Source organism: Lethenteron reissneri, chromosome 18 (genome assembly GCF_015708825.2).
Source record: "Lethenteron reissneri isolate LAM-NWPU_2019-01 chromosome 18, ASM1570882v1, whole genome shotgun sequence".
Classification (NCBI taxonomy): domain Eukaryota; kingdom Metazoa; phylum Chordata; class Hyperoartia; order Petromyzontiformes; family Petromyzontidae; genus Lethenteron; species Lethenteron reissneri.
The window spans coordinates 14,616,801-14,636,233 of record NC_083796.1 but is presented as its reverse complement, the minus strand read 5'-3'; the positions used below and the strand labels follow the sequence as shown (position 1 = coordinate 14,636,233).

Here is a 19,433-nt window from a genome sequence, read left to right as displayed (position 1 = left end):
CCACACATGACCTGCCGAGATTAACTGTCACATTCCAAATTATGCTGCTGGGTGGACAGAGTTGGGGGGAGTTAACTTGGCTACTGTTTCAATTGTCGAGCTCGACTAATTCCAGCGAATTCATAATATTTACGAGTGTACTTCTAAACATTTAGGCAATTGGTTGCGTTTTTAACGAGCATGCACACGTTGATGGAAGTAAAAAAACAATTAAGGACTCCGTCGATTTGACTAGATGGTTCTTCGGGAAAAAATATTGTAGTTTAAATCAGAGCAGAAAGTCAGCCAGTCATAATTGAATAACCCTAGAAAATCATTGCCAACCACTCAGAGTTCAATAAGCATAGATGGGTGAGTACGGGTTTAAAACAAAAAGTAATTCGCTACAACCATATAACACATGTTAAAGAGACAGCATGAAGCACGCAGTTAATTAATTTACTATTTCAAGCAGGGAGGGCGCACAATGAGTACATTGCCCATTCGCCTGAGGGAGCAGCTCGGACGAGGACTCACGGATCTCGTGCTGCCGACTCAGCTCGGTGACTCACGGAAATGGGTCACGTCTACAGCCTGAGGCAACACAAACCAACCAATCGAGTCCATTTACTCACTTGTGTAAGCCCATACGCATGTTTGGGTGGAGCAGTGGTGAAGTGATTGTTGGCGAACTGCACTCTGACCCTGGGGGACATGCATTTTATTCCTCGGCCACGGCTAACATCAGCTGCAATTTACATCCGAACACATCGTCAGATTCTAATTCACCAAAACCTGCACTGGCGGGCGTGGTGTAGTACAATCAAACAATCTCCATGGAAGACACGGAACGGGGAGGCTTTCATCCAGCAACGGTTGATAAAGGGCAACAACATTTTATACATATTTTTTCAAAGTTAATATTCCGTGGAGCAACTGGACTCAAACTCAAGTAACTGTCCAGAACGGCATTGGGTGTCCTCGAGTCAGCCGTGATAATCCCACATTCCTCTCCCTCCAAATATCATCTCCCGTTCGCATCTCACAACATCGAACTCGTTTAACGAGCCCCAAGACATGCCCATTATTAATTGAACGTGTAACCAGCTAACTACTGTGCAGGGTCTGTAGGGTGCCATTTGGCAAGATACGTTTTATTTGACCATGCCGAATAGAGAGGATTGCAAATACTAATAATGCACTTGCAATTGAATGCAAAAAGACAGTGCATTGATCGATGAGGAATTATCAATGTCGGGGGGCAAACAGCAGGGAGGTGTATTTGTGCTCGATGCAAGAATCTGTGCAGAATGAGCATTAATGAAGACATTTTTCTTCCGTTTGCTGCCCTCGATGCTTTTTGACCCCCATTTGCGTTTGGCAAAAGCAAACGCTTTGAGAATAGGTTTTCCCCTTTTTCCAGGCAACAAAAATGTGTTGAGATGTTAAAACACCAAACTGAAAGCTTTAACAAGGAATAATGTCCGCATTAACCACAATACTTGTGGTCAAATTGCAAACAAAAAACATACTTCGATCACATTTGTCTTTGAAACTGATTGGTCCACACCAGAGACAGCTTTCTTTGGAGCCTAGTCCCAAACGGTGTTAGACCAGAGGACACCAAAAGGCGTACAGCACAAATACAAGCAATATCAGAGTAATGAGAGCTCGGGGTGAGCAGCTACAGAATTCCTTGCAAAAGGTTTCAGTTTGGCGTTTGAACATCTCAACACCTGTTTTGTTGCCAGAAAAAAGTGGAAAACCTATTCTCATATTTTGGTAGTGGCAAAGGAGGTCCCATGAAGCAAATGCTTTATTCAATCCAGGTTCCACCACACACTCACACTGGGGCATAGTCTTGATGTGCCATTGCAGACCTTCACGTGAAAATCACAAACCTTCAATGGCCCGACTTACAACGCCCACCTGTGCAGATAACCCAGCGGTTCATTCCTTGCCTATCTGTCGAATCTGTGCTCAATGCTGGCCTTGACCACCTTAAGTGAAAAATATTTTTTTTACAATTGTACATATTTGCGCAGTCATGGGTATCGTAGTAAAAATAAACTTAACAAACCTAAAACTCGATGTTAGGGTTTCAAAACAGACGTTTTTTTAAATGTTTGCTTGACATTTATTTTTAGTCCGGCAATATTTACCCCTTCTCTGAATGTGACAAATGAGTCTTGGCAAGCCACTTCTCCACCAGCCTCCCTAACCATGCTCGACATCGTCCCAGTTCCTCCACCGCGTTTCCATCAACTTCACGATTCCATCAAATCCAGTGTACCTCTCAACTGCAATTGCCAACTTTGGTATTCACTTCCACAGTATTCCCCCCTCTATTTAAGTAGGCCCATTTATGTTAAAGCTGTGTAAGAGGCAAACTCGCATCGGAAAAAGTCAACATTTGTGAACTTAAACTGAAACATCCGTTGATTATAGTGAACGATATTGCCTTAAACAGGTATTTAATTAACTGTGAAAACAAAACGCATGGCTTCTCACTACTTCATTGAAAAGAAAAGAGCTGTGAAGATGGTTGTAGTTTATGTACTGGAACTCAGCCATTCTGGTTTATTGCAATAAGGTAAACAGAATATGTCCCACTATGCTGCCTAACCAACAGCGATGGGTTTTGTTAATTAATCAACGTTATGCTTGTAAACCACGTCTCTTTCTCAGTGTCACAATTGCTCTGCAGTGTTGCGTGGAGACCTCTCGCGTCCCTGAACATTCCAATTGTACTGCTCAACGCACGGCTACTTGCATGGCGACTGTCCCTTTGGTGGGAAATAAAAATAATGGATTTGGTGACGTTGCGTTGCCAGTGGCGCACACAACGAACACAAAATCTCACTTATCAACAACATTGCGTCAATAAAATAACAAAATAATGTAATAAAATTACATTTTGGGCTATGGGCCTTCTTCACAGCATACAAAAAACGTATGTGCTAGTAAGACGGGCCATTACGCGGAATGTCGCCTATGTTTTTTTCTCTTTAAAAGAAGGTGTTATTGACGAAAGTGGAGGTTTCTTTTGGATCTCCCATGCGCTTGCGAGCCCATCCTCCAGTCTGCTGTGACGGAGTAAGTTGATCTACAACAGCACCAACATGAAATGTACAATTCAGGAACCATTTTGAATAGCAATGGCAAGGAAGAAACAATCATATTTTGCTTTGAAGAGAAGAATCCCCTTTTTGCAAGCTCAATAGAGCCTTTTATACAAAGTCAAATGATACATTTCTTCCAATACACAGCTATTTGTGCATTGCATTATGAACAAAGCAAGTTTGCTGAAATCACAAACATTGTAGGCCCTGTCACAGGCTTCCAAAGGCCCTTATGTGTGTATGTTGCAGCATACAAACCAAAGTTGAAAATTACACTGGTTTAAAAACACAACTACAAACAATCCTGTACTCAATCCTACATACAAAACGTTTTCCCAAGACTCCATTGTAACAAAAATTATGAATATTAAAGTGCCGTGATCTGTTTAAAAAATAGTTTAACCTATTCTTAGTCATGTTCTATAAAAGAACGTTGAGCAGCATTGGTTGCACAATTGGAAACAAATACTGCACATTTCAAAAGGGAAAGGCGATTCTTTTTTTAAAACATTAAAACTACATTTAGGGACATTTACAGTTGTACCGTGTTAGATTTCATATGCGTTTAGTATGGCTGGTGTCATGTGATAAAAGAAAAACAAGTTTAATGCGTGGCCTGCTTAAGGGTATCATCATGGGAATTCAAACGTTTTTTTTTGCTATTCCTGCTGAGCATTTCCAAGGAGGCACTGAAGATTGTATCACCATCACTGTTATAACACCACATTCCTCTCGAATAGTTTGTTGTAGGAGCACACAACCATGATGAAGGCCTCTAGCCATGTTCAATCATTACATAGCCACATTGAGCACTGGCAACAACCAAAAAGTGCGAGTAATGCTACATATCTGAAAGTTAACGTAATAAGTTAACCATTGAAACCAAGCAAGCCATTGGTATCAGCAGGGCAACAACACTTCATGTCAGAATTACAAAGCCTCAATCTGAAGTACACCATTAACTCTGCCATAATTTCACTAGCGCCATAAAAGAGCTATGCAAAGCACGCTCGTCTCAGGGAAAACGAATAGATAGAAACTATGCTGCGTAAATATGCGACAAAAGCACACAGGGAAAATATGAGCAATGGAAAAGCGAACATCTCCATTTTCTTGCCGTATGACACAAAGCAATATGTACTAATTGCGAAAGGCAACCCGAGCTTCATCATTTTCACTCCCGCTAAACAAACAGACAGTACCACATTACACTGTGAACTTGAACCAGACAATAGTTTAGCAGATGAAATGTGTGCATATAGCTGTATATTTACACACCCATGAACGCGATAAAAACCAGCTGAACACTCCAATCTGTTCTGATCATAGGCTTTTGCAACCATAAATAAACGAAGTTCTACCTAGGTCTTAATTCTTCTTGTCAGCAATGTCAGACAACAGGATTACAGGAAGTCCCGAAAACTTGAGGAATAGTTCGCATCGAGGAGAAACACATGGTCACGGACTATTTCACCAGCACCGATCTGAATGTTTTTAGCATTCCTATGACGTGCGTTGCATTCTAAATTACAACTGCGTTAAACATATATAACCTGCAGCATTGTAGACACCGATAACAATTCTGATCATACACGCCCTCACCCAATGATTACGATGGGTGATGCCGGGTTTACGCTTAACTGCTGTGTCCAAGCTGCAACGACAATGAGTAACGCCTCTTTAGGTTTCACTATCATGAAAAAACATTACCCCCGAAAAAGGGTTTACCTTGCAGTGTATGTGCTCATATTCATTTAGTAGTGTTTGAATAATAATGGACAACTTTAAAATATTTTAGTTGCACTGCTTAAATTGGAACTGGTTATTTTGGTGCATTTTAAGTGCACCAAAATACAAAGCTAGGCCTACCAGCTAATTATGCGTTACAATGGTGCATTATGGGTAAAAGCATATGTATATCACCAGAACTATGCAGTGTCTTCACATATGAATATAAAACATGTTTGAGTCCATCAGCCTCTTAGCTTTCCACAACACAATGCATCCGGACAGAATGAAGTTCTGCTTATATATGCTTTTAAAAGGAATTTGTTTTTTAGCCAACTTGCGTTGCAGGATTTTCTTTTAATATAATAGTATTGATTTGTGTATGCAGTATTTTTTATTCCTCCTGTAATGCAGTGGTTTTTCTCTAGGATTTATATTTGCTTTACTGCTGTACTTTTTTACTTTATTGCTTTTCTAATTTTGATGAACCAGGCCACTTGCAAATAAGACTTATCCTGATCTCCTGAGTTCTCATCGAGTTTGACAAATAACTCGGAGCTTAAAATACATTTCGATTTAAAGCTTTCGTGACTGCAGGGATTCATCTTCTTGGTTCTTTCGGTAAAGTCACGTAGAAGGAAAATAATAAAATAATACAAATAAAACATTATAAAATAATTCTCACGACGTTTCGGCCACAACGCAAGCAGCCGTCCTCAGGTGAAGAACAGGTCTGTCGGAAAGACAGCGTCTGAATGACTCATTGCTCATGTGTTCCGACATACCTGTTCTTCACCTGAGGACGGCTGCTTGCGTTGTGGCCGAAACGTCGTGAGAATTATTTAATTATGTTTTATTTATATTATTTTATTATTTCCCTTCTACGTGACTTTACTTAAAATACACGTTAAAGTGCCATACAATATTGATCGGGTTAATAAGGTGAAACAAAATACAGATATACTACACGAGAACTTTTTAAATATATATGAAGCTAAATAATCATATAATACATAAGACTATATATGATAAGCAAGGGCACAGCTATTCTTGTAAGAACAGCAACAGCAGAGGAACCCGGGGTTCAAGTGAGAGCAAGGCCATGTGAACACATGCGCAAGTTTACAGATTGTTGATCTGCCAGCAGGTGAATGGAAAGTCAGTGGAGAGATATCCCCATTTCTTATAAATCACCGTAAGGCTGAATGTTTCGTACCCTCGTAAACACATGAAACCAATAAAATGTAGTAAGTTAGAGTAGCCAAATATCAGCATCGTTTATTGACCGAGGCTTTGAAATTTGGGAATTAAAGCATCGGTAAAGGCAGGAGGAAAGTCACAGAGTAATGGATGAGAGTGTCTGCAGTGGCGAGTGTCTGCAGTGGCGAGCAACTGGGCATGTTCACACACAGATGCCTTCAACATATTTCACTGGCATGCTGGAGCTATGGGAGTTCACCCAACTCAACCGCAAGGTTTTAAGACCAAATCTCTGCTAGGCTGGACTAATCTAATTGCGATCAACATTAATTATATACTTTGTGGGACATCAACAGTGTTTGTTCTATATTTTCGAGAGAAAGGTGGAATTTCCACCACGGCCTCGGAACTGCCCAAGGTTGTTTGAAAATAATTTCACGTTAACTGACGCTTAGAGTTACACGCAATATTGCACTTTCCTGCCACAAAAAAAACCATACAAACATGTGGAAGCACACTCCGCATGCAAATCTGCTTACATTTCACAGAGTACAATCTCTGCTCACGCACTTGTGAGTTTGGCAAAAAATTATGCAGTACCCATAACACCTTGTAACAGGACCATCTAGGCACCTACGCTACCGGAGCACATCTCAGATGAGAGGGAAGCATCCTTCCTTCCAAAATATTCCACCCTCACCATCCTCTTCCACTACGTGAAGTTAACGAAGCTGCTGCCAATAAAAGAGTAAAATTTGTCATGGTTCCAGACAACAATCATTATATGGCAAGGCGAGCCTCAGTGTCGTTCAAAAACTGGACAGCCCGAGGTGGCCTGGTGGCTCAGATGTCAGAGCGCTGAGTTGGCAATTTTCAGAACTCCTGCGATTGAAAGCTGGGAGCCGCCCGTGATCAAAACCAACCCGCATTCTAAATCAGTCCAGGAAGTTTATGCTCTTGACATGGCCACCAATGACTGCACACAAAACAAAATATGACATTTACATTTCTTTCGCAATTAAATCTGGATAACTTCCAGTTCTGAAAATACAAAATAACCGGTTTGACTGTCGTGCAAAGACGACGGCGACTGCAGTGTCCCTCTGTGGCAGGGCGGGTGGGAAAGCAGTGACCCCACCCCCCCGTGGATGGTGTTTGAAAAGAGGCTCTTTTGAAGGGATCGCAAGAGACCGAATCTGTCGTTAAGTCCAAATGCGTGGGCCAATCTATAACAACACCGAGGATTGCACCGCTGCGATATTGATCCGAATTGAATACAGTACTTCGTTTATTAAATTACACCCAAGAGCACGATCGAGATAGAATCGCGACAAAACCAAAACCGTACAAAAACTGGAGAGAGCCCGCAGAATTAAATGCCTTCGTGCCGCGAAATCTGCGGGCGCGTGGTACAGGATGTTGTGTTCTTGGAAACCACATTCTCTAATAATAATAGTCGTAGTAGTAATAGTGGGGACCTGTCCCTCTGGACTGCCCGGTTCGTGAGAACACTGCCCCCCAGGTGCGGGCTGCGTGACACACACACACACGAGCACGTGTGTCACCCACAGCGGCCAACCCTTTGGCACGCCGTCTCTACCTGGCGCACGGATCGAGACGCGTCTCCACGAGTCCATCCACATGCCGCAATGGATTTCAATTTCCGTACTATTAAGGAGTATGCCTTACGCCACTATAGCACGTACAACAGCAACGCCTCCATCGTATACCGTTTCGTAACCGGGTACATACAAACGCCGCTGCTGCGCGATCTTTACATCCAGAGCGGATGCGTGCACGTCTCACTCTGGCGGCGATGGTCACGATGGTCGTACAAAGCTCACCACTTGTCACTATGGGTCGGGCTCCGCTGGTCGGGCATCATGGAAATCCTTGACCCCGCCAGCTGACCGTGGAATGGTCCACCCCTGGGCTGGCTCAAGACGGTTCGGCGGCGTGATCGCGCGCACACAAAGCGGGCAGGAGGAGGAGGTGGAGGAGGAGGGGGGTTACTGCAACCACGCTCGAGTACACGGCCACACACACGCACGGCCCCACGCCGCGAGACGGAGGAGGCGAGCTCACCTCGCCGTCGGCCAAGCCGTGCACGTCAGCCGCAGCCATGGCCGAGCCGGGGCCGAGCCTCTCTTCTGACCCCACCGTGGGTCTCGTCCGCTCGTCCTCGGCGGCGAGCTGCTGGCGGGACGACGCTGGCGCCGAGCGCCCGCCGCTGTGGGGGGCTGAGTAGCGACTGCCGACGCCGCCGCTGCTGCTGCTGCCCACTGCCTCTACTGCCGCCCCGGGGAAAGCGCGGACTGAGCTCGGCTGCCGCTGGCCGCCTGTGCGGAGTGGGGGATCTGGCGCGCTGCCCAGGGGCGCGGATTACAAAGCGGAGCGCCTCTTGGACGCCCCCTCACGGGCCCCGCCCACTTTGTAATGGCGGGGGAGGCCACGCCCCCTCACGGGCCCCGCCCACTTTGTAATGGCGGGGGGAGGCCACGCCTCTTGAACGCCCCCTCACAGGCCCCGCCCACTTTGTAATGGCGGGGGGGGCCACGCCTCTTGAACGCCCCCTCACGGGCCCCGCCCACTTTGTAATGGCGGGGGGGGAGGCCACGCCCCCTCACGGGCCCCGCCCACTTTGTAATGAAGGGGGCGAGGGATAGTCTTAGGTTTTTTTCGGTAAAGTCACGTAGGTAAAAAATAAAAATTAATAAAAGTAAAATAAAAATAAAATAAAAATCACGACGTTTCGGAGGCAACACAAGCTTCCGTCTTCAGGTGGAACCGTCACAGCACGATTGCTGTATCAAGTAAAATAAATTCCAAGAAAACAGTCCTTGTATATATTATACTGGTTGAGGGTGCGGCGGGGAATGTCTCGCCTCTTGAACGCCCCCTCACAGGCCCCGCCCCCCGCCCGCTGTGGGCTCGGTACGGGAGGGGGCGTGGCTTCACTGGGGCAGCCCACGGAGCCCGTCGACTCGCGCGCCGCCTCCTGTCCCGCACGAGGCGGGGCTCCTCCTGGCCCCGCCCCACGGCGCCCCCGTGACGAGGCCCCCGTGACGAGGCCCCCCCCCCACACACACAAACCCTGGCGGTGGCGCCTGCGACGTTGAATTTGCCGGTTGTGAGATCAGGACGAGCAATGCGTGCTGTGAAGAAGGGTCATGTCCCGAAACGTCGTCAGATATTTTTGTTTTTTTCACGGTGTTTTGACGAACCTGTTGAGATAAGACTTGCGGGGTGGTTAGCCAAAACAGAACCCTGTAGCGATTGTGTAACTCTAGGGCAGTTTAACAACAGCATTGTAAAGTTTAATTATCAGTGTGAATGTTATGTCACTTTCAGCCGTAGCCAGCTGTTCCACTCGCCAAAGGTATAAAGTCATCACATCTTTACTCTCTAACGTTTAACTTTACACGTAAGTGTCCGTGGCCAATGCAACGGGCTGACATTTGTGTTTGGGAGATGCCACGTGGTGGTGGTGGTGGTTGAATTCCAACATTCTTGTCGTTATAACCCTCCACCGCCCAACACGACTGTTCGCTTTCTCAGCGGTGTTACAGTATCTACACGTGACTGCCCTTAGCAGATACCGACCATTACATTAATCTCATCGGTGGTGGGCGTAAGTAAGACTTTGCACGCGCGAACTTTGTAAGCGGCACAGTGATCACGATACAGCTCAGGGTTGTAGTCCACGGGACCTGCTGTGTCACCCACACACCTCCTGGCAAGCGTGTTGAGCTCGTACCGTGCAGGACCATGCTCTGACAAGTGTTTGTTTCACCGCCAGATTCACCAAAACAAATACATCTCCTTTAGCTCACACCAGTCCATGAACCAAAACATTCCCCCAGCAGTGGCGTTTGCCGTTACAGGCTACACCGCTCGTGAGAGATTTTTAAAGGCCCAATAAAATACATAACCCATGATATTGAATTTGGGAAACTCCAGGGGAGTGAGAATGTGCGCCTCCTGGCGGAGAAACGAGGCAATTAAACGGATCCCAGAAGCAGCTCCTATCGTGTCATCTCGAAGAGGAGTCGGTCTCTACAATGGGGCGATGTTGCACACATACGATTTGCACAGATATATCAGCAGCCTAAAGATTGTAATGTTTCCCACAGCCAACTCACCTCACCCATCTCTCTGTGCGATCGTGTTATCCTGCCTCCAATTTTCAGAATTATAAGATGCACTTCCCAATACACAAATATACATTATTAGATTACAGCGATAATTGCATTTGTATTCTAAGTTTATATATAATACAATTTATGAGAGGGAGATTTGTAAAAAAAAATATTGCAATCGCAGAGTCAATTGATAAACCTTTTCTCACGTGTTAGGAAGCATGTGTAACTGATCCAGGATGAGTGACTACATTGCAGTCGTAGTTGCTGTGGTGGTTAATAAAATCGATTGATTTCCAGTTTGCTTTGGTTATGCATTTAGATGGAAGAAAAACATGTTTATAGCCTATTTTATAACTTATGGTTAAATTTTGATTTAAAGCTTTCGTGACTGCAGGGATTCATCTTCTTGGTTCTTTCGGTGAAGTCACTTCTACGTGACTTCACCGAAAGAACCAAGAAAACTTATGGTTATATAATGATTAGCCAAACAAACGAAAAAAAATTCTTTGAAAAGAAACCATCCATCAGACTCAGAACATATTTCACTGGTGAATGATTACTCAACTCCCAAAGTAAGCTTGATAGGAAAAAATATGGAATCACCTGCGCAGAGTCTCGGGAATTCTTATCTCCCACATAGGCGTGAAAGAGATGGGGTGAACTTTAACATCCTGATAAGCGGCATTGTGGAACTCCCTCGGGACAGATGATGTTAGCCTGCCCAATTTCCACTGTGATTTTGTTATGACAGTAGAGTACTGTAATGACGAGTGATATGTTTCGCGATGCAGTATTTGTATTATCGAAGGAAACATTACAGTATAAACATTTAGGAAAACTGGCATCTTTAGTTCAATCAATAGTTCTTATTCATTGGGCGATTGTGAAGGATTCATGTATAGAACTTTGGTTACACCTCTTAGGAATGCATGTAAATTATTTAAAACCTCACTTCGATTTGACATTTAATGTTACAGTTTATTTTGCTTAGTTTTGTCATTTGTGCTATGTTCAATCTGGTAGTCATTTCCCTGAGCCGATTTGCGCTGCAGGGAATTGTGTTTGTGCAATATTATCAATTCCTCATATGATACAGTTGCTTTTGGACGATTTCTTATTTGTTTTGCTTTTGCCATTGTAGTGACCCAGGTGTCTCTTGAAAATGAGACTCACACCCTGGTATCTTGAGTTCTCACCTGGTTAAATAAAAAAACATTTGAAAGTGAGTGTTATAATATTTGAATGTCCCTACAAACACACTTCTTATACATGCTGTACTTGGTCGACCGGACTTTGTGGGAAGTCAGCTGTGGCCGTACCACGCAGAGAATGGCCTTCACAGTAGATAGCATGGCACCCCTACCAAACTCTGGCTCAGTGCCCCCAGCAGAGATAAGGAAAGCCCAATGTTCATTTGAGCAGCAATGACCAGAAAGAACATCCATGGAAACGACACACACGGAGACGATAAAAATTGGAAATGGAGCAATGCAATAGAAAGACGTGTGAGACAGTGAGAGGTCGATGACTGCCATTCAGCACCAGATGTGTAATGATGCAAAAGCATTCCTTCATCCATCAAGGGGTAATGACATAAGCGAACATGTTTTCCCCATGATTCATTTTCACAGATTATCAGTCGATGGATTAATTTAAAACCTGATGACAGCCCAATGAAACAACAAGATGCTTTCTAGAAATGAGATCCAGAAAAAGAGCAGCGGAAAATAAATGATCAAATCAAAGAAGGTGTGTAAAAATTTGTTTTTAAGAATCAGTAACAGGGAAACAAATAAGGTTGAATTATGCAAAGTTATTCAAGTAAAATAAATGCACAGCACAGAAAAATATACCCATTCAATGTGTAGACAATGACATTTGTCATTGTAGCTCAAGTAAATACACTACGATTGACCACTACAGTTGCCTGTATCAGTACTCTGAATAATGTACATTCGTGATTGCAAATTTGATAAAACAATTTAACGTGATATTAATAATAAAAATAATATCGTACATTTGGTGTTTGCACCATGCTTATATCAGGAAGGCGCTTTGTATCACAGTTGGGTAGAGTCTGCCAATATAGAGAGATGCTGCTACGTATAATCCCAATTGAGTCTTTTGTGGGAACATGTTCACATTTTGCGACTTTGAACAATAGCGCCAGCAGACAATGGCTTTCTCATTTCGAATGACATCAGGGGATCTTAACGTCCACAATGAAGCAGACGGCACATGTTTGTAAGAATAATATGCCCGCCCAAATAACCACGATGTGCCGGTTTCAAATCATGAACCTCTGCAACAGGTGGTTCACGGTTAACACGTGAAGCATTACGCAACGAAGCCCCCACCGTACATCACAAACCTCATACAGAACAAGCAAAGCAACAGATCTCCTCGCTCTTCAACCCAAGCACTCCTCCAACCACCAAACACCAACCGAGACCGCTTATTTTCATTTGCAGCACCACACCGATGGAATGACCACCCTGAGACCATGATGCGCTCCATCGACTCCATCACTGCATTCAAATAAGAACTAAACTCACATCTCTACACGCTCACCTGCAACCGTTCACTTACAAGCACATCCTATAAGCGACGACGGTGGAGTGTCTTAAAAAGTAGGTTACACTTTCAAAATGTTTTTGTTCTATTGATTTGTGTCCAATGTAATGGCGTCTTAAATGGCAGATCTATGCAAAAGAAGGTGCCACAGGATCATAAAAACGTTACTTGACTTGAGGTGCAAGCTTTTGGTTACATCATAAGGAGAAAAATGTTACATAACATGAGTTACTGTAAACGGGTGGCCACAACAAGGCGCGCATTCCTCAGGAGTTTTAAAATAATGCGCCTAAATGATTTGGTTGGTCCTACAGTGTATTCCTGCGTATGAAAAAGATGTAGGAACCAACAAATATGAACAATGTGTAAAGGACACGCAAAACAAGGCTGTGCCAAATGTTTATATCATCATCCACATGTGCCACACACCATTATATTATTGGAGCATACAAAGTATATACACAGCACGGTGCAATGCTGTGCGTTAGTTCACACCCCTAGAAACCTACCATTAATCAAGTTAGTTGAGTGGAATGTTTCAGGGGGAGTGGTGGTGCAATTGTCCACTGAGATACGAACACAACTACCGCGGTGGCTAGGAGATGTTAACTACCTCGCCTGGTATACAGGAGGTCGTGGATTCGATCCCAACCACGACGCCTGTATATTAGGAGTTTGCGTGTTTTCCCCGTGGTCGCGCGGATTTTTCTCCGGCTACTCCGGATTGTCAGTCAACATTTAGCATCACTGTGCGTTTTGAGTATTTGGCTGCTATAAATTTAAACATGAATAGCCACTTCGTTGAGCTATCATTTGTGGCCAGGTTGCTTCTGAAAAAAGAGCTGTATAGCTCAGTGGGCTTTACCTGGTAAAATAGAAAAATAAATATTTCATTGTTTGGTCTGAACTGCCCGAGTTCAATTTCCAGCCACGGCTAACAGAAGTCGTAAAATCTACACGTGTTGTGTGCTCCTCCCTCGCACCCCATCACTGGCTCACACTGACCAGCGAGGAGAAATATAGTCGTCGCCGAAAACCCTCAAGACCAAAACACAAAAAGAGGCCTTTATCCAGCATTGGATTGACAAAAGTGTTGTCAATTATTATTTGTTATACAGTACAATGCTTCGGATATGAGAAGTGACATGAAAAAAATAAACCGGTGGCTTTCTCCCACAGACACTCATGTTATTGGGTGTTTAATGCGGAACTCTCTGGACCATAGTGTGCTGTGGGAAATCTCGAGAAATGAGCACACCACAGTGGGAACTGAGGCAGCAGCGTGACCCGGTGGTGGTGGTGGTGGTGGCCACACGAGCCACCACGACATGCAGCCCCTCGTGCACGTAGCCCCTCGTGCCCTGCTGATCCGATGCATTGTCACATTTCAGTGGCAATTTTATTCGAGAATCTATTTTTTGTCTCAATCATACGGTTTTATTTCCTCGCCATGAGCCTAAATTGAACATTAATACATCTTGAGTGTAACAATCGAATTCAATCAGTGAATCAATACATAGTTACACGAATGTTATGTAGCCTAGTGTTAGGTTAACAGCATTAGAAACACGACTTATGAGGGTGTCCAACCACCATTTCACCCGTTATGGTAGAACGACACCTCATTGTGAGGAGCCGTGGAATTGTTCCGTGTTTATAATTGATACCGGGACCTCTGTGCCACTCTAATCCACATGGCAGAATAAGAAAAATGCGGAGCTGGCCAACCAATCGGAAGCCCGCTTCGCTGGCGCTGTGTCAGCGGGCCAGGTAAGTGGAATGCCGCCCACGCTGTTGCACGATTCCCTTGCCCCGTCACTTGCGATGGGTTAGCGCAAGGCGTGAACGTCGCTTATTTCGAGCGCAGGCCATATTGAGAATATCCTAGATCCTTTCCGACTCAGAGGGTCACGTGGAAACTCGGTGAATTTAATATAACATTAGTGAGAGTGATGTTCCATTCACAACGAAAGTTGGCATGGCAGCCTGTTTGTAGGGAATAGCCCGCCACGCTGTTTGCTGAGCGTGTACCCTTGGTTGGATCCAATTCCAGGCACACGGGTTGGAGGCTGCCCACCCCGAGGTTTGGATTAGCACATCTCGCTTGTGGTCTAACACATTCCATGGGTGGGATGGTTCTCCAGATGCTTCACAGTTGGCAAACATTTGATTTTACTGAAAATGGTCACTTTCCAGAAAAGCCACATTGCTATGCAAGAGTGGTGGATCATGAGATGGTAAATCTGTGTAGGACTACAAGGTTGCCAGTAGATAGCAGTACACCAACTAGGTTGCCAACCTCCGTATATGTGTGACATTTTGATTGTTAAACCCAAACACGGGTGGGATTTATCTGGGCTCAAATATCCGAAAAGAAAGCAGCTAAATATTTTCAATGCAGGACTGCGCTCAAAACGAGACTTGGCGAAACAAAGTACACGTGTTTTTATCCACGCATGTGGCATCCAGACCTTGTGTTAAATTCATACAATACGATACTTATCGGTTCCTTCGCCGTGTCTGCTACCGATTAAACATAATGGGGGCTCGTGGATACGAAGGGTGGTGTGGCACTCTCGTGGTGACTGCTGCTGAATGACCAAAGATAAACAGCGGGAGGAGCGCCCTCTCGTGGTGGCTGCTGGAGGCTATTGTGATGGTTACTTGGGGGGATAAACAACCTTTGGGGCCGTCCATAAATGACGTCACGCACCTGAGGGGGAGGGGGGTCAGACATTTGTGACGATGTGTGACGAGCGGGGGGGGGGGTTTGAGAAATGTGACGTCACATCAAAATGCGCAACTTTAAATAAATATAGACAACACGTTCTACTTAATTAAATAGACTTTTTGATAAATGTTTTCTCCTACAACATCAGAGCGCAGCACCACATTAAATACGCACTACAATGACAATAGTTTAAAGCGATTTGAAGCATGTTTTATTTTTTGGGCGGATGGGGGGGCAGAGCTTTGTGACGTCATATTTGAGGGGGGGTCTGACTTTTTGTGACGCTGTGTGACGAGGGGGGGGGGGGGTAAAAAAATCGTCCAAAATCGCGTGACGTCATTTATGGACGGCCCCTTTGCTGTTGTTGAGCCGATCTACCGTTGTGAAAGCAAGCTGTTGGTATTGGAACAAACTTTTGAAGTAAGTTGACGGTGCATATTTTATAGAATCTTGAAGTTATTCGTAGCTGTGCTGTGATGTAAATGTAAGACAGCGCTGACTGTAAAGAGTGGGAGAACAACATTGTGCAACTGGCCATAAACAAGCGGTCGCAATGCCTTTCATGTGAGTTGCCAAATACTTGTTGATATGACTGCCACCCCTGAGGTTTTGGCTGCAGATTCTGTCCACAGCGGACATGTGTTGTTGTTTGTTGTTGTTGTTAATAGTTGAGTTAATTTGGTATTAGCGCCATTCTTATCGTGCAGGGATATCACAAATACGTTGTGTTTCACAGATGGACATAGTCTGCCAGTCGGGGGCAATGATTGCCAATATAGTTATTTTCGCGTACTCCTTTCGAATGACACTAGGGGGTCTGGTACGTCCTCTGTATTTTACGATTAACACCTAGCAGGCTTTCGCGACCAATATTGTCCACATTTGAGCCTTTTTTCGATTGGGTAAATAATAATGCGTCGCTTAACCCGCCACCACCCGACACAGCCAATTAGTAAGGGTTGTCACGTAAACAAAACGTGTCAATTCGTTACTAGTGTAACGGTGTAAATACTGCAGGAGACGAGTTGACGGAGGCAGCACGTATTTATTATAACACTCTACAGTAACAGTCAGCTATACAGCCTAGGAACACAGCCTACGGCTACGCGTGCCTGACACCGGCTACGCTCTGAGGTCCTCCAGCTGAGTACTTCCTAGAGGAGGCTATCTGACCCGACCTAGCCAGGGTACGGGTACCAACCACTGGCCCATCAAACCCGGCCCTGATAAGGACGTCGGGCCACGGGTACCCAGGGTCTCACCACTGAGCCACACAGAGTCCCGGCCCTGATAAGGGCGGCGGGGCTAGGGGTCCCAGGGTCCTATCTAGCTTGCTCCGTCTTCTTTCTTCACTGGCTTCAACGACTCCCCGAGCGCTCACGCGCACCGCCCTATATAGCCCTCTGCCCCCCGAGGGGCGGGGCTAATGCGGACGTCGATGTAGCCACCCTGGCACGGACCGTGATGTATACACCGGCTACGCGATGGCTCACTACACCCCGGTACGTACCACCTCTACACTAGTACAGCACACCAGCTTCAACAACCGGCTTCATCAGACCATTTGCCAGAACTGAGGCTTCCAGGTTCGTTATCTTCCAGATGAGTAAAAGTAATGTCATCACTACGAGCCTATGACCAGAGGGGGTTTAATGTGGTCATACAAATCACAATGGATTATGCTAATCTGAGAATATACCGTCGAATGCAAAAAAAACCTTTAATATTATTATCATGGCGTGTGTTTTACGGTCAATCGACGCGGCGGTGAGCAATGACCAGGGCGGCCGTCGGAGTCGCACCGCGCAACTCGGCGACCGCGCCCGGCCACAGCGACCGCCTCCAACGCAGTCATCAGCCCCACAAGTGATTTAATTAAATATAATTAATGTCAAATCAGGATTACAACCAATTGTCAAAACATTGCAATATTGCTCAAAGTGTTGAGAAAAAAAATTGTATTGCATTTCCATCAATTATGTCTGCACTAATTTCTTTTGGGTTATTCCTTGTATGATGAGGGCGATCGGAAACGTGGCGTGAAGCGTGGAATCGTGTTGTCGATGATGTCACCAATCCCCGCCCGTCACCTCCCGTACAGCGGCACATTTGGGAACATAGCGTGAGGCAATTTTTTCCCAAATATATTTTGTGGTATCTTATGTGGAGTGATGGAGCCGATGATCGATAGACTAATCAACTAACATTGTGCAATCTTACTCTCATCACCGTTTTATTTATGGCATTCCCCACATCTCAGATCCCAGGTGACACTGCAAAGAGCGGTGTCCTTTTGGGGGGGGGGGGGGTGACGAACATTATGGTGATCTGGTTGAAGAAAGAGTCAATGTATCGCAATCCAGTAGTCAAATGAGAGATTTAGCAGTCATAAAGTTAATAGTGTATTGCACAGATTGTTTATTAGTTCTATTTCAAGGGGGAAAGTTTTGTTTTAATTGGCGCACGCACGGGGGAGTTTATCCCGAGGCCGCATGGGTTGTGCGCGCACAGACGTGCTGCAGATCTGCTTCCTTAAATAAATACATTGATGCAAGTGCCAGTTGTGTCAGTGTATTTTTTAAGTAAACAAACGAGCCTCCTGGGACAACGCCACAGAAGAGGCATCTGTGGGATTATTTTGATGTAAACAATGCCTTAGAAGCCAAAAATAACAATATGGATGGAGAATAGAGAACCACAGTCAAGTTCACTTGGCATCAGCGCTAGGAGTACTCCAATAGTGGGATCTCCAAAGCCAAGAGAGGCAGGAAAATTATTTTGAGAAAATATCCTTCCCGTGAAACCTACCCTCATCTAGCCGATTGTGTACAATGAATTTTATGTGTATCTTGTAGTTTTATTGTTTGTTGCGGTTGAACCCACATCAGGAGCCGAATGGCTCACAGGGTAAGTCCTAATAAATGAAACTGAAACTGGGTGAATTTCGATGTAAAGCTTCTTTCGTGACTGCAGGGATTCATCTTCTTGGTTCTTTCGGTAAAGTCACGTAGAAGGGAAGTAATAAAATAATAAAAATAAAACATAATAAAACAATTCTCACGACGTTTCGGCCACAACGCAAGCAGCCGTCCTCAGGTGAAGAATGAGACAATGCCAAGCTAGGAGCTTATATATAAGCTGCGTTGGAGGTGGAAGAAAGAGCGCCTTAACAAAAGAATGTGCATATGAAGAGGAATTTAGCATATACATGGAAAATGCGTAGGAGGTGGGCGGGGGGGTTTCAAAGTCATATTATGCCCATGCATTATGCAGGATCAACAGCACCAAGGGGGGGTGCAGGGATTAGCAGTAACAAAGGAAAGGAATGTTAATGATATGTAGCTGCAGTTACTCAACAACCACGTAGAAAACTAAAGTATAAACTACATAAAAAAACTAAAGTATAAATTGCATAGCACCATCAGTATACTTACTATACTCTACACTAAGCTGAGTTACTAACAGCAAGTAATACATTACAATTCTACGTCGTAAAAATTATATAATATGCTTCCATCTAAACTTTATTCTATTGTATCACACGAGCATATACCGTACTATATACTGCCAACATTAAATTATATACTGTATTGCTGTAAACCAACCTATACCTTATACATTTAATATAACACTATGTATTATTCTACCCACCCTAATGTGTGTCGAAATGGTTTATTACGTCCTTCCAATGATTGCTAAGCCAGAATCCATCTTCTCGGTTAAAATTGTCTCTGTGTTTGTATATGTGGATCGCCTCATGAACGAATCTCTCATGATAGCCAGATGGCTTGCAGAGAACCTCTGTCTTGGAGAAGTCAATATCATGTGAGCCCACTGAGTTGTAACAGTGATCTGCCACGGCTGAGGTATTTGTCTTACCGTGTTTCAGGTCAGCTTTATGTTCACGGATGCGGTCCGAGACATGTCGTTTGGTTTCCCCAATGTAACTGCTACCAC

General features: G+C 44.6%; 1 protein-coding gene across 2 annotated transcripts in view; it reads right to left on the bottom strand.

Annotated features, from left to right (window-relative positions):
- LOC133343906 (E3 ubiquitin-protein ligase NEDD4-like) overlaps positions 1 to 8,446 on the bottom strand; it is a 99,919-nt gene extending 91,473 nt beyond the window's left edge. For both annotated transcript variants that reach the window (XM_061553905.1, XM_061553906.1), the window contains exon 1: positions 8,115 to 8,446. In XM_061553905.1, coding sequence (XP_061409889.1) covers positions 8,115 to 8,153 — 39 coding nt within the window. In that variant the 5' untranslated portion in view covers positions 8,154 to 8,446. The remainder of the gene's footprint in view (positions 1 to 8,114) is intronic.
- Positions 8,447 to 19,433: the final 10,987 nt, after the last annotated feature.